The 14691-nt window shown below is 35.6% G+C and overlaps 3 protein-coding genes across 3 annotated transcripts; 2 read left to right on the forward strand and 1 right to left on the reverse strand.

Annotated features, from left to right (window-relative positions):
* Nucleotides 1-541: 541 nt before the first annotated feature.
* Nucleotides 542-1628, forward strand: PCOAH_00019420 (Variable surface protein Vir7-like protein; the record flags this gene model as incomplete). The annotated part of the gene is made up of 3 exons (XM_020058751.1): nucleotides 542-571; nucleotides 682-1461; nucleotides 1608-1628. The coding sequence occupies 3 exons, from the start codon at nucleotides 542-544 to the stop codon at nucleotides 1626-1628; spliced, it is 831 nt and encodes a 276-aa protein (XP_019914566.1).
* A 10372-nt stretch (nucleotides 1629-12000) lies between these two features.
* Nucleotides 12001-12948, reverse strand: PCOAH_00019430 (PST-A protein; the record flags this gene model as incomplete). The annotated part of the gene is made up of 1 exon (XM_020058752.1): nucleotides 12001-12948. The coding sequence occupies one exon, from the start codon at nucleotides 12946-12948 to the stop codon at nucleotides 12001-12003; it is 948 nt and encodes a 315-aa protein (XP_019914672.1).
* A 490-nt stretch (nucleotides 12949-13438) lies between these two features.
* PCOAH_00019440 (SICA antigen) lies at nucleotides 13439-13817 on the forward strand (the record flags this gene model as incomplete). Its single annotated transcript, XM_020058753.1, is given in 2 exon segments — nucleotides 13439-13612; nucleotides 13626-13817. The coding sequence occupies 2 exon segments, from the start codon at nucleotides 13439-13441 to the stop codon at nucleotides 13815-13817; spliced, it is 366 nt and encodes a 121-aa protein (XP_019914433.1).
* Between the last annotated feature and the right edge of the window lie 874 nt (nucleotides 13818-14691).

Below are 14691 nucleotides of genomic sequence, written 5' to 3' on the forward strand. Positions count from 1 at the left end.
GTACATATGCATACTATACATATATCTGAATTGTATACAATATATGTATGCTCTGAAATTTTCCTTAATAATGCTCTTTTAACAAATAACAGTAGAACATAAAAAGTGAACATTTCAAATAGGAATTTCTACTTTTTAAAAGAGAAATTTGCACACTCCCTTCCCTATATGAACATAATAGGAAAGGGGAGGATGCTTAGGAGTGCAATATAATGTTTCGAACTATTACCTAAGATGCGGTAATATGACGTACAGGGAGGGAACATATGGTAATTTTAACTCTCTCTTTCTGTTATTCTTATTTCATTTGGGACCCTTTGCTTAGTTGTTCCAGCACATATTTCTGACTTTAATTATACTCATATGCACACATATGTAATGATCTTAATGTTCACACATATGTACACATAACATAATATAACATATATATGTAACATACATATGTGCAACAACCTAATACATATATATGTGTTGTGGAAAAATGAGCACATTTTAAATATAAATTTTATTATTTAACAAAAATAACACCCGAGCACAAAAAATGTCAGAATCAGGAAGAGGACCACTAACGGTTTGGTTAACTCTGTTTTGGGTGGATATATATACATTATTCCTATAATACTTTGTGCATAGTATGGGAGGAATATAGAAGCATGTACATTCTATCAACTGCATTTTTAGGGGTCCGACTGGTTGAACTTACCTTACGGAAAAATATACTCCGAATTAGAAGAAGCTCAGGATGAATGTAATAACCACGATGCAAATGTCCAAAGTGTGAAGGGAGCATTAAGCACGAAGCAAGGCACTGACGAACATGGAAGGAAAATTGTGAAAGCATACTGTGAGGCATCCCAAAAGAAGAATGCACAGCAGAAATCGTCCGAGGACATGTACTGTAATGTTGTATATTATTGGATAGGAGATACATTATATAATGTATTAGACGAGGGCAGTAATAATTTCTCAGACCTCATGTCCCGAGTTTACAGCATCCTTAGGGGCGAATATGCAGAAAATAAGTGTGACATTGTATACAAAGATGGCATTGACAAAGACCTCTTTGGTTATAGAAAAAAAGTATATGAGTTCTCGCAGAACTATGAAGAAATACAACAACAGTTAAGGAGGCATATACAGAAGTGCGACGAAAATTACTTCGATAACCTCAAAGCAGCTGAAGAAGCATTTAGTGCTGTACTTACTGATTGTAATGGCAAAATCGACCCATATTGTATGCAATTCAAAAATACCTTTGATGTAAGTAATGGTCAAATCCCACTAACATTATCATATAATGGGTCATCTAAGTCAAAAGGGGAAAGTGACCAAGAGGTTACCGTTTATAACAACGTTCAGTTAAAACTGAACTTTGCATCTAAAGCGAATCCCACTGCAACCATTGTTTCTTCCATCCTAGGAATAGCCGGGCTACCAACAATTACTTTCTTCTTATATAAAGTAATAATTATTACCACTATGTATATATTTATATCATATATATATATATATTTATATAACTACACATTTTTATGTCCTTCCACCCTAACACCCTAACATCCTTCATAGTATGATCTTCTACCTTCATTGTTCGGTAACCATTTTAGAGGCAACAGAGGAAGGAATAGAAGAAAAGGAAGATCCGCAATCCGACGCAACTTCGATACGCTTACGGAATACACAACAACAGAAAACGGCACTTCAACAATTGGTCGCTCCACAACAACAGATTCGACAACAGATGATCATTCTACCATATATAATGGTAGAGCACCACGTGCAGGAGGAAGGCCAAATATTAATGACAGAAAAGGAAAGGAACAACAACAACAACAGAGACATCAAAGGCAACAAAGGAACAACAGGAACGGAGGAAGGCAAAGAACCAATATACGTTACGATCGCATGTAACACATTAGAATGTAATAACTTGAATATGATGTCTCCCCCATGAAGGCATAAGTAACCATGTAGTTCATACAATGCAGAAGGACAGCGTACTTTTTCCTTCTTTAACACTTTTCTTTCTTCCTTATTTTATTTTTCTTCTCATTTCACTATATTAAAGTGTTCATGCAAATATATGAGTACTGAATATAAATTAAAAAAATCTTCCACTTTTTATTCTTATCTGTTCGTAAAATTATCTTACTTAACATCCAACATATTCATTAAATTTTTTTTTTTTTTTTTTTTTCAGTTAAAAACAGTTAAAAATGAAAACTGTGTAAAATGTTAACACAGTTAAAATGGAAACTGTGTAAAATATGTGAACACAGTTAAAATGAAAACTGTGAAATGAAAAATGATAAATGGAAACTGTAAACATGTGAACATGTGAACGAGTTAAATGAAAACTGTAAAACGTGAACCAGTAAATTAACAACTGCGAATGATGAAACCTGCAAAAAGGATTTCCGTTTTTGTCGTCGTCGCTGCTGCGCGAAGGAAGTGCAACGTGCACCAGCGAGCGCGCGCGAAGCAAAATTAACGGCGTAAAATATTACAAAAAAAAAAGAAAGAAAAAAAAAGAATTAAAAAGAGAAAAAAAAAACCATCAATGGAATACTGATGCTGCAAAAAAAAAAAAAAAATTTAATAATTCAACGCACAAAAAAAATACAAGATGGAAAAAAAAAAAATTAAAAAGTCGACGCACAAAAAAACAAGATTGAAGAAGAAGGAAATAATTTTTTCCAATCAAAAATAGCTAATGTACAAATTACGCCCCGCCTAATTAAGCGGAGTTTGATCACGTTCTTCGAAAATAATTTCTTAGTCTTTTTCCTTTTTGCTTCATTCTTTTACACTTCAATTTTTTTTTCAATTCTTTTTTTTTTTCTTTTTTTCCTTCCTCTTTTTTTTTTTTTCAATTCTTTTTCTTTGCAATTTTAGAATTTTGTAATGCTCTTTTCTTATATTTGTTACTTTTATCGCAGATAATTCACTTAAACACTTGCAAGTCCTTGTATAGTTCTCTTGGGGGAGAGTATTATATGCTATAGTAACCTATATTCCAACCCCGCTCATTCTTCCATTCACTTTTATTCTTGCAGACACGGTGTATGGCATATTTTCTGTGGCAATGTGCACTTAAAAAAAAGTGTACGTCCGTATAATGCTTTGAGGAAGGGATCATTATATATATGTGTGAAACGGTAATTGATATTTTTTCGTCTTTGCTCACTCCTTGTATTATTATTTTTTTTCTTCTGAACTGCATAGAGAAGAATACACTCTGTGGAATATTCTGTGGTAGCGCACTCTTGTACAAGGCACTTTAAAACACGTTGCAGGTTTGTGTGGTTCCTTTATGGAAGGGAGGAGGAAGGGGTAGATATTACATACGTTGGTAAGCAATATTATTCCTTCTTTGTCTATTATTTGATCTTCCTTTGGGCAATGTAGCAGCAGAATATTCTGATGGATCAGCTATGGAAGTTACAGTTGTTGTTGCATATTCTGTAGAGGAATCGCCTGAGAATGTGTTTAATTCCTGTCGGACGGACCTTCTATTTCTGCTCTTCCCGCTGGAGAAGTTGTTACGTATTCCAGAAAATATAGATGTGTACTGGATAAAGTGAAGTGGGAGGTTAGGTACCATATATAACATAAATGTATTATATATATTGTACAGTTCCCCTTCGTTTTTATATTGGTAGTTAAAGATATGTATGCACGTTTGCTATTATTCCTATTTTTAAGGTATATAATGGGTTACATTACCTTATATAAAAAGAAGGTGACCACAGGGAGCCCTATTAATGGAATTGCGGCAGATACGATAGGTGCAGCGGTAGTGGTGTTGCTGATTACTCCTGTTTCGATAGGGGAGGATTCCATAGTACCGTCCCTAGACACCCAATCTCCCCTCTCTGCTGAAGCAGCGGATTCTGCGTTGCACTCCGCTGCTTCTGTTGTTCTGTCCCCTGATGTTGTTCCATTCTCCAATTTGCACTTCAATTCGGATGGTGGTGGAATTTTTTCCTCAGCACCAGTACTAGTACTACCTTGGCAGACTTGTTTGAATAAGGTACAATATCCTTCCTGCTCGGTGCTCTTCCCTAGGGTTTGGCATGCAGTTAGCATTGCACTGCAGGCCCCTGCAGCAGTTGTTAGATATTGTTTATATTGTTGGAAACATGTGTTTGTGCTTGTCCCAGTTATTTCGTCCCTTATTTGTGTATAGTCTTGGGAGTAATCAAATAGTAATTTCCTATTCATGAACTCGTCTTTTTTATCACTGTGGTGCCCGAGACAGCTGCCTAATTCTTTCTCCTGAGTATCTATTGTATTACGCACTTCATCCACAGTGTTCTTGAATCCGTCATCATCTGAAGATATTTCATACAATATTTCACCGACGTAATAATGGAGAAATTTGCATACCCTCCGATAATCTTCCCCGTCGCTTCCTATTCCCTTCATATAGCAAAGTGCCCCTATTATTTTACTAAGAGCTGTATATGGTATACTATTAGTTAAATTGGCCTTTGTTCTCCTTATGCCGCCTTCCCTACTGCTACAGTCCTCCTGACCCTGCTTCAATTCTTTATCTTTTTCCCTGGAGGGTAATTGACTCAAACATGAGTCCTCCTACAAATATAATTAGGGAGATATATGCACATTATATTGCATTTTACACACGTTCACACTTTATATGCAATATATTCGGCTTATAATTTCCTTCTATTGGTATTTACCGTCATTTTCCTTAATTTGGGTTTGTTTCCTTATATTTTTAATGCATAAACCTTTTTGTACATGGTACTTATTTCAATATTTGCCTTCAGTCCTTTTCTTAGTTTCGGGAAGCTATGCAATTATTCCCTTCACACACATCCGTATAAACATACGATAACATTATTTACACTAAGTTTCTAATCCCTTCCCCCCCACATAAGTGTATTCAAAAACCCTCCTTCTCCTTCCTTCTCTTCAAGGAATCACAATTTCTCCTAAAACATGAATTGTACATATAAATTTATATGTATATTATTTATGTAAAAATTTGATGCACTAAGTATAAAGGAAGGTTGTTAGGGGTGGAAGGAAGAGCGCGTGTGTTTTTGTGGTGTGCGCCTTATTCACAATTTTTCTTCCTACTTTTTTCTATATTATTACACTCTGTGTTAGTTTGTGTATTATTATATTACACCTTCCTTACACTTATTTATTCTTTCTTTTTAAAGGTGTAATTTTTTTCTTCCCCCTTTCCCTAAGGTGAAGAAATTTAAAAATTAAGTTACTTACAATCAGAGAATATTCCACACTAAAAATTTTTACTAAAATTTTTTTATATAATATATATATTTAATTTATATTGAGAATTCTACGCTCATTCCTTCCATTATTTTGTTTCTTTATTTATATATATTACACTGAAAACACATTATACCCGAAGAAGAATATGTGTGGAATGTTGAATATGTGCAACAGAAGTGTAGAATGTGTGATTCGTACAAAATTTTTATTATTTAAAAAAAATATTGCTGCTGCTGTGTTTTGCTCTCCGGTGTTCTGGTGTTTGGCACTTCATAAGGAAATATGGATATATGCCTTCCTATACATGGATACTCCTCTCGGGAGCCCCATTTCTGTTTGTTAGGTATTTCTATTGCGAAAAAATAAAATTTCCTCTTCCCCTTTTCTTTTTTTTTTTTTTTTTTTACTTTTTCCTTTTTTATTTTTTTCCGAATATTGGAAGATGTAGCCATTACTACTATATATATATATGTGTGGTGGCAACAACACTTTTTCTTTTTTATATGTAAAATATTGCACACATTATTATAGTTCATAATTTGAAGGTAAGCAGCAGCATGACATTCCACACACACACATACAATGTTATTCACATGTACATATGGATGTGCACATGTACAAGATTCCTTTTTTTTTGGGCACATTTGCATAATGTTTGCACAATTTGCATAATTATTCTTAAGGGGGGGGGTAATGTATTTATAACATTGCAGATCATGGTAGTTGATGGTGAGGGGAGTGTCCGGAAGGGGATGGGGAACATTACATTACGATGATAACTGATATGCCTCTACTGTCCTCGTTGATGTTGTTGCTATTTCCCAACTTTATGTTCCTCTTCTTCTCCTGGTGCTCATAGATGATGTTCGTGTAGTAGTAGTGTATGGAACAGAATACATTGTAGAATGATCTTCTGTCATAGAATCTCCTGTTGTTGAAGAGTCGAATGTAGAGTCTGTTGTTGTTATGGAAGCATTTTCCGTGAGGGTATTAAAATGACGATGAAGTGATCTTTTTTTTTTATTGCTCCTGTTCTTTCCTCCAAATGAGTTACCAAAGGTGTGATTACCAAACAAAGAAGGTAAAAGATTGTACTACGAAGAATAATGAAGATGTAGGGGGGAGGAAAGTAAGGAATATGTATTATATACACATATACACCTTATATATATATGTTGTATATATATATATGTATGTATACATATATATATAGCACATATGTGTATATAGACACAGTGATAATAATTATGTACTTTATATAAAAAGAATGCAGCAAGTCCTGGTAATCCTAGCAATGTGACAAGTCCACCAGACACAGCAGCAGGAACAACGGCACTGCTAGCAGAACTACCACTACCAGCATCACTAAAGGAACCTGATGATCCAGCTTGATTTGGATTCGGCTTTGGTTTAGGTTTTGGTGGTGGTTTGCATGTTAGTTCTGATAATTTCCCTGGATCACAGTAATCTCCACCTTCCCCCGTTCCTGCATTGAACTTGTTACAATATTGCCCGCGACTATTCTTCCCTTTTCCTATTGCGCAATCCTGTTCTACAGCTTTACATGCTTTTTTAATGGCATCTAAATGTTGTTTATATTCCTTAGAGCAAGATTTAACGGGTGGTTCCAGTTGTTCCTTTAATTCCATATAATCTTGTTCGTAGTCATATTTTATTTTTGCATGTTTAAAAAGGTCTTTGTCAATTTCATTGTCCTTGTATATAAATGCACAACCGTTCTTCCCCTCACCCAAAACACTTTTAAGTTGTTCATAGATTGTTTTCATAACACTTAAAGGTGATTCACCGACATTTAATTTGTTAATTAATGTATCACCCAGCCAATAATAGAAGAAATGGCACGGCTGACTGTAGGGGTTGCTCGTCGTTCCCATGTTGGATGCATAGCAGTGTGCTTTTGCAAATTTCTCAGCATAACTTTTAACACTTGGATACCCCTGTAGCGCAGTCTCTAATGCACTTTTCACGTGTCCATAGGAACCATCTAAAACACAATAATCTGCGCTTCCACCGAATTCACGATATGCTTTTTTTGAGAGTAGTTGACTCAAATCTCCTTCCTGCAAATAAAATTTTAGTGGAATACATGAATATATATAAATAGATATTTCGATGTGTATTTCCTTACACTTTTACATTTGCATTACACACTACACACCACACACCACACACCACACACCACACACCACACACCACACACCACACACCACACACCACACACCACACACCACACACCACACACCACACACCACACACCACACACTACACACAGGAAGAGGGTACTATTATATATGTGTGTATATAATATATGCTCATATATACATATTGAGCATAGCAACTGACAGTGAGTGTTTCTTCCGCCGATCCTGTGACCATTGTGCATATATATTCTTTGTATATGTAGCAAATTTATATTCAAAAATGTTCTCTATTTATACATTCGTACAGAATAAATATATAAATATTTTCGTCTGTTCATAATGATTAAGAATAAACAGGTGTATGATTGTTTCACTTGGTTTATAAGTATAAACAGGAATATATAAAAAAAAAAAACCTTCTTCTCAATATTATATATGTTGTTCATTCGGTATGCAACTATAATATATTTTACACATTCATGTATAACACGTCATCACATGTACACATAACTAACATGGAAGTATGAACAAGTTGGAGTAAGAAATTGCAAAGTAAAGAAAAGGAAAATTTCAAGCCCCCCCCCCTTATCTATTTTTTTTTATTCATTTATGGTATTATATTATGTGTGACTAGTCAGCATACCATATTATTATTATTTATATATACTTCCATTATTACATGTACATAGAGAGGAGTGCAAATTTTTTCTCGACGAGAAAAAATATTACTGCATATTATATTAATTCATACTTTACTGTTTGTTTAAAGTGTTACTAAGAACTGTTAACAAATGCAATACACTTCGTATGCACTGTTCGCTCTCCTATCACCTTCCAAATGTGTATATTCATCAACATGTAGTGTAGGAAAGAAATTTGTAAATAAAATAGGAAGGAAGATATAATACGGAAGGAATTTATGAAGTATGTGTTAAAAGAAAGGGAGAGAATATCCTCTTAACAATACGTTCCGGAGTGTACATCCTTCTCCCTTTCTTTTCTTCTTGTTTTTCTTTTCTTTTCTTTTTCTTTTTTTTCTTGTTTTTCTTTTTTTCTGTTAAGGATACTACCAAAAATTCTCTTATATGGAGTGTGCATATTCTGTCATTGGAGCTCCCTTTTGACCTTCTTTAATTTATATTACACTTTGCATATTAATCTATCCTTTTCTTTTTATTCGTTTTCCTGCCTGATTTAAATTTTAGGAAACTTTCCGGGGATGGAAGAAAAGTACCTATATGTTTCCATTTTGATGAATACACAAGTTGTGTACAGGAAGGTTCAAGCATAAGAGTAGGGTTAAGAAAATTCAAGGGAGGGTTCAAAATAGTTTTAACACTCCTGAGCCTCATATTCATTCTACAGCTTTTTTGTTCTACATTTTCGAATTTTGCACGGTTGAAGGTGGTTTAGGTATTTTAGGATAGCTCTTTACTTCATTGTTAACATGTTCGAATGTTCCCTAACATATTCAGAATATTGAACGATACTTAATTATGCTCATGCATCATTTTTCCATAGAATTTACTGCTGATTTATTATGTCCATTTTTATTCCTGCGCATAGAAACTATGTAGTCGCATAATATGATACAGGTTTATACACAGAAGGAAGTTCATTAGGAAGAAGAGTACTTTTTATAGGGAGAATAACAAATTTGAGCACACATTACTATGTGTAACCCCCAGTCCACCAACACCACCGCCCCCTTCCTACATGTGTTCAGAACAGAACAGCGTTCCTTTCTATATATTTTTCCCCTGTTAATTCATCTATTTTATGCTGGTGACCTATTCACCAGGTGTATACACACTTTTCCCTATATACATACCTTATATAAAAAATTTCGAATTCATCCCCAATTATGTCGTCTACAACGACAGTCATATCGACCCTATAGGTGTTACCACAGCATGCTGCCCCATGTGTCGTGAACACAGAGATGAATGTATGCATAGTGAAAAAACGCTTTTTTAACTGAACTAAAGTAAAAACGACATCGTACATATGTAGACTTCCGCTCCCCTGCCCTCCTAAGAGTGGCATGTGTTGGGTCCAGCATACAACCCAAGAGTGTAGCCTATACTCCTATTCCCCATTTGCACTTTCCCCTGAGCTTGGCATTCCACTCTCGCTGATTAGTTGTATGAAGGTTTCACATTTTAACTTCCATTTTTTTTTTTTTTTTGGCACTTTTGGGTGGGGTCATATCATAAGGTTAGGATGGAGGACCCGAATAGGGATAACCCCAACGGGGATGACTCCATTGGCGGGGTCTTCCCCACCGGTGGGGTGTTAACCCCGGAGAGGATAGTATAGACAAACCTGCATACTAAAGTTTCCATGACCATGTATTATGTGCAGAGGGGATACATAAATACTATGGTGACCACAGTTATGTACTATGTGTGTAGAGGTTGTGTACATAGGGGCCTAAAAGGGGGGGGGGGGGGTACCCCATACACAGCACAGAGTACTCTCCAACTGCACATTATGAATTCGTGCAGGTGCCACGTCGCCCACGATACACGTATATATAATTCTATAAACCACATAAATCATTCTGTCAGCACAGTTCTAAAAACCTTGAGTGTGAGATACAATTGCGAACTAGGATGCTATACTGTACAAAAAGAAGGATCATGGCATGGTTCAACATATCATACAATTTGAGTGCCCTTTTGTCTTGCTTCCAATAAGGGACGTGGCGGATGGTCTATACATGTATAAGCTGAATTGAACATTTCAGTACACAATGAAAAAAAAAAGGGAACATGTAAATGGAACATATGTGGGTAAAGGTTAACGTGAACATTTATCACGCTTATAATTCTTAGTATGTATCATGGAGAGTGTTGATGCTAATTCTTTGGCAACAATGGTGGTGTGTTCTTGAGGAATGTGTGTGAAATGGGAGGAGAAAACATGAGTGTGTGTGATAAAGGAATTGTCTATTTATATCATATATTACAAAACGTCTAAGAAACGAAGGCGGTGTGGTGTTATAGTTCACACTTTATATTATGCTCACATTTGAGAAAAGATAAGCATCCTTAGGTGTGTCCCCATTTTTGAACAATTCCCGTATTTGTCAAATTTAATAAATCCTGTTTTGCAAACATTCGACCAGGAGGTTTGTTTTTATTTTTTTATGTTTCTTAGATAATACTTATAAGATGTAATATTCATACTATTACATGACTTTGCAGACCTATAATGCATGATTAAATAATACAGATATAAGTTTCCGTTTAATTTTTTGATCCTTGAAAATTTTATTAGATTACGCGTTCTCTTTTTTTTTGTAAGTTCATATGCATACATACTATTAAATTTTGCATAGGAACCATGTTTTTTTGTGACATTACAACAATTGAACATAATATTTGTTTAATTCATCACCACACCACTCTTCTTTTTTAAGAGGACTTTTTTTTTCTTCTAACATTTTTCTTTTTCATTTGAAAGTTAAAGTGTCCAAAAAAAAAAAAAAATAACCCCCCACAAAATGTACATCTTCAAAAAAAAACATATGTGCCAATCGGAAGATTATAATTTTTAATCCACACAGTGAAGATCTTAAAATTAGTATAAAAAAAAAAAAAAAAGTAATACACAATAAAATGATCAACACTAATCAACATAAAAACAAACAACAAAAAAAAAAGAATAAAGGTGAATGAATTAGTGGGGGGAGGTGTGAAATTTCGCATTTAGCGAGGGTGTAGGATTTAGCATTTAGGGTAATAATGTAGGATTTCGCACTTAAGGATGTAAGATTTTAGGGTATAAGAACAGCAATGTTGCCTGGTATTTAGCTGTTTTTGAGTATGAGAACAACAGTGTGGCCTGGTGTTTAGCTGTTTTAGGTTGTAAGAACAAAAATATGGCCTGGTGGTTCAGCTGTTTTAGGATGTAGGAACAACTATATGGTCTGGTGTTTAGCTGTTAAGGGTTAAAGTAGTTTAAAGTTATAAGAATTAGGGTGTAAGTGTCCAAAAAAAAAAAAATAACACCGCGCAAAATGTACATGTTAAAAAAAGAACAAATGTGCTAACTAAAATCTCCTTTTTTTAATCTATACAGGGAAGAGTTAAAAAAAGGAGCACCAAGAAAAATAAATAATGCACAATAAAATGATCAACACTAATCAACATGAAAAAAATATAATAATAAAAAAAAAAAAAAAAACAGGTGGGTCACACAAAATGTCACTCCTGCGAGGTGTATACACACTCGCGCTATTATGGATACCCCCCTGTGTCAGTAACAAATGGATGCATATTTCCCCGCGAAAAGGGGAATAATGTACATTCCATTCCTCATACAGAGAATCACCTCCTATATGCTAACCACATCAAACGCGTTGCTCCCCTTCGACGACTGCGTTCTTCCCCCTTTGACATGTGCTGCCCACTTTTGACGACGGCGGAAGACCCCTCATCCAATCTACGATTTTTTTCGAAACTTCCTCATTCCCGGGCTCCTGAACGACGGTATGCTCCATATCCTCCAGTGTGTGCATTTCCTTATTGTTTACATCGAGTCGATCATAGAACGACAGGGATCCGTCCTAGCAGCATAAAATGTCCTCCTTAGAATGAATAATCAACACAGGGATATCTTTAGGCATGTGTTTTATGTCATTGTCCAAATTATCGATTGTTCTTAAAAGCTCATAGCCAAATCTGCATGTGATTCCCCCTTTAGATCGATTTTTATCATACTCAATAAAATATTTAACATACGGATACTTCTTATATAGATATTTGTTAATAAGTCTAACCGTTGGAAACCAATCAGCAATGCACTTGGACAATGGAAAATAAACGTGCTGAAATAGGAACGAATTTCTCGATGGTAGTTTTTTAACAGTTATCATAGGAGAGATGGAAATGCACCCGCTGATGTGTAGTCCCGTACCTTCTCTTCTATTTGACGATTTTCCCAACATTTGTAGCATCCTTAAAGCAACGTTTCCTCCCATAGATATACCTACTAGGTAAGTGGGAAGAGCCGTCCTCTCACATATCTTATCATCTGGAAATGGAGAACTACCACCCATATCATAACCATTTGAGCCATTTATGCTATCCTGAATGTTCCTAATATACTGCATTACATCATAAGCGAAATCATCAAACTCTTTTACGTTACCTTTTAAATTGTCCCACCCGTCGGACAGTCCATGACCTTGTAAATCTAATCCAAAAACGGAATATCCATTTTTATTAAAATATTCTACCCAGCTATCTTCATAAAGGTAGTAATTATTTTCATCCTTCACTATAACGTTATCGTCGCTTACTACCTCTACATTGGGTCTTAAAAAGTTTAGCCTCGCATGACACTTAATTCCTTGAATTAAAATTATAATTCCTACCGCATTCCTTACTAACCATCCGTATGATCGTAATAACAACCCATCTTTGTTAAAAAGTGAATCACGCTTTCGTGTTCCATCAAGCCGAGTGGCCCCTCTCAAGCATATTTTTCCATCGCGCGATTCTTTTTTGGCCATTATATTAAATAAAAAAAAAAAGAAAAAGGAATAAAAAAAAAATAAAGGTAAATGAATCAGTGCGGAGGTGTGTAGGATTTCGCATTTTAGGGTGTGTGTGTATGTAGGATTTCGCATTTTAGAGGGTGTGTGCATAGGATTTCGCATTTAAGGGTGTCTATGTAAGATTTCACACTTGGGCTTGTGTAGTAGTAATTACTGTTGCGAGAACAAACATTTCGCACCTCTATTAAAAAAATATTTTTTCCCTTTTTTTTTTTTTTTTTTTTAGTACTTTGGTATGCTTCGTAAGACTAGAAAACGTTACAGAAGAGCTTATCAAGTGCGTGGTCCCTCCTTAGAACAGCAGATTGTTGACCATGTGGACCAGGATGGCCCACGTGAATATTACATTGTGAAGGAACGCAAACCCCGTTCTACGCCTAAAAAAAGGAGGAAAAAACGGGGCGTTCATCGCTGTGCTGGTCGTCGTCATGGTGTACGTCGCCGCATGATTATTGATATTCATTTAGAAGTCTTAGACGAATGTCAAAAAGGGGACCTGCATTCGACGAAGGAAGACTGTTTTGAAATTTTGGTTCAAGAATTTATGGGATGCGAATTTATGAAGGAATACTTTGTTTCTATGGAAAGTGTTCCTAAGGAAGGTGTTCCTATGGAACAGGTTCCATGTTCAGATTCCGGGTTTAGGGAGGGAAGACTTTCTTCCTAAGGAGGAGGTTCCATGTTTAGATTCTGGGTTTACGGAGGAAGAGTTTCTTCCCAAGGAAGAAGTTCTTAAGGAAAGTGTTCCTGAGGAAGATGTTCCTAGAGAAGCGGTTCAAAGTTCAAGTTCAACTTCAGGTTCAGGTTCCGCCTTTAGGGTTTAGGGGTTAGGATTTAGGGTTTAGGGTTTAGGGTTTAGGGTTCAGGATTTTTTTAAGGTTCAGGATTTTTTTAAGGTTCAGGATTTAGGGTTTAGGGTTCAGGATTTTGGGTTCAGGATTTCGGGTTTAGGGTTGAGACTTTAGGGTTTAGGTTTGAGACTTTAGGGTTTAGGGTTGAGACTTTAGGGTTTAGGGTTGAGACTTTAGGGTTTAGGGTTTTCTGGTCAGGGTTCAGGGTTTACCGTTCAGGGATTACGGTTGAGGGTTTACGGTTGAGGGTTTACGTTTCAGGGTTCATGGTTTTATTTAGGTTTTAGGGTTTAGGCTTTAGGCTTCAGGATTTAGGGTTTAGGATTTAGGGTCTAGTGTGTGGGTTTACAGTTCAGGATTTAGGATTCAGGGTTTCGGGTTCCGTGTACAGAATGTTAATGTAACCTTCAGGTTGTGTTAGTAAGGTTAGGGGTAAGGGGTGTAGGATTCGTGTTAAATTTTTGTGTGCGCTGTATATACTGCAAAATGTTTGATAAGTATGTAATAGTTATAGTAAATATAGCAGTAGAAATGCGTTGTGGGAGATAGTGATATTTCAGAATAATTTTGAAAATTGAACTACCACGGAAACATTTTTGCCGGAATAACAGTAGAATACCTGTACATTTTCTCTTTAATTAACAGCCTAGTGTCTTTTCGTTCATTATAATTCTGCTCTCTAGCTGGTCCATGTATATATATATTTGCTTCTATTCTATGGTATTATGACTTTATTTAATAATTTGCTTGTGAAAGGATGAAACCCTTGAGGGTGGTATTTCTATTCCTATGTTCTTCCTTTTTTTTGATATAACTGATAATTCGCACATATGGCGAATTCCCCCTC

This window comes from Plasmodium coatneyi, chromosome 8, assembly GCF_001680005.1.
Source record: "Plasmodium coatneyi strain Hackeri chromosome 8, complete sequence".
Taxonomy (NCBI): domain Eukaryota; phylum Apicomplexa; class Aconoidasida; order Haemosporida; family Plasmodiidae; genus Plasmodium; species Plasmodium coatneyi.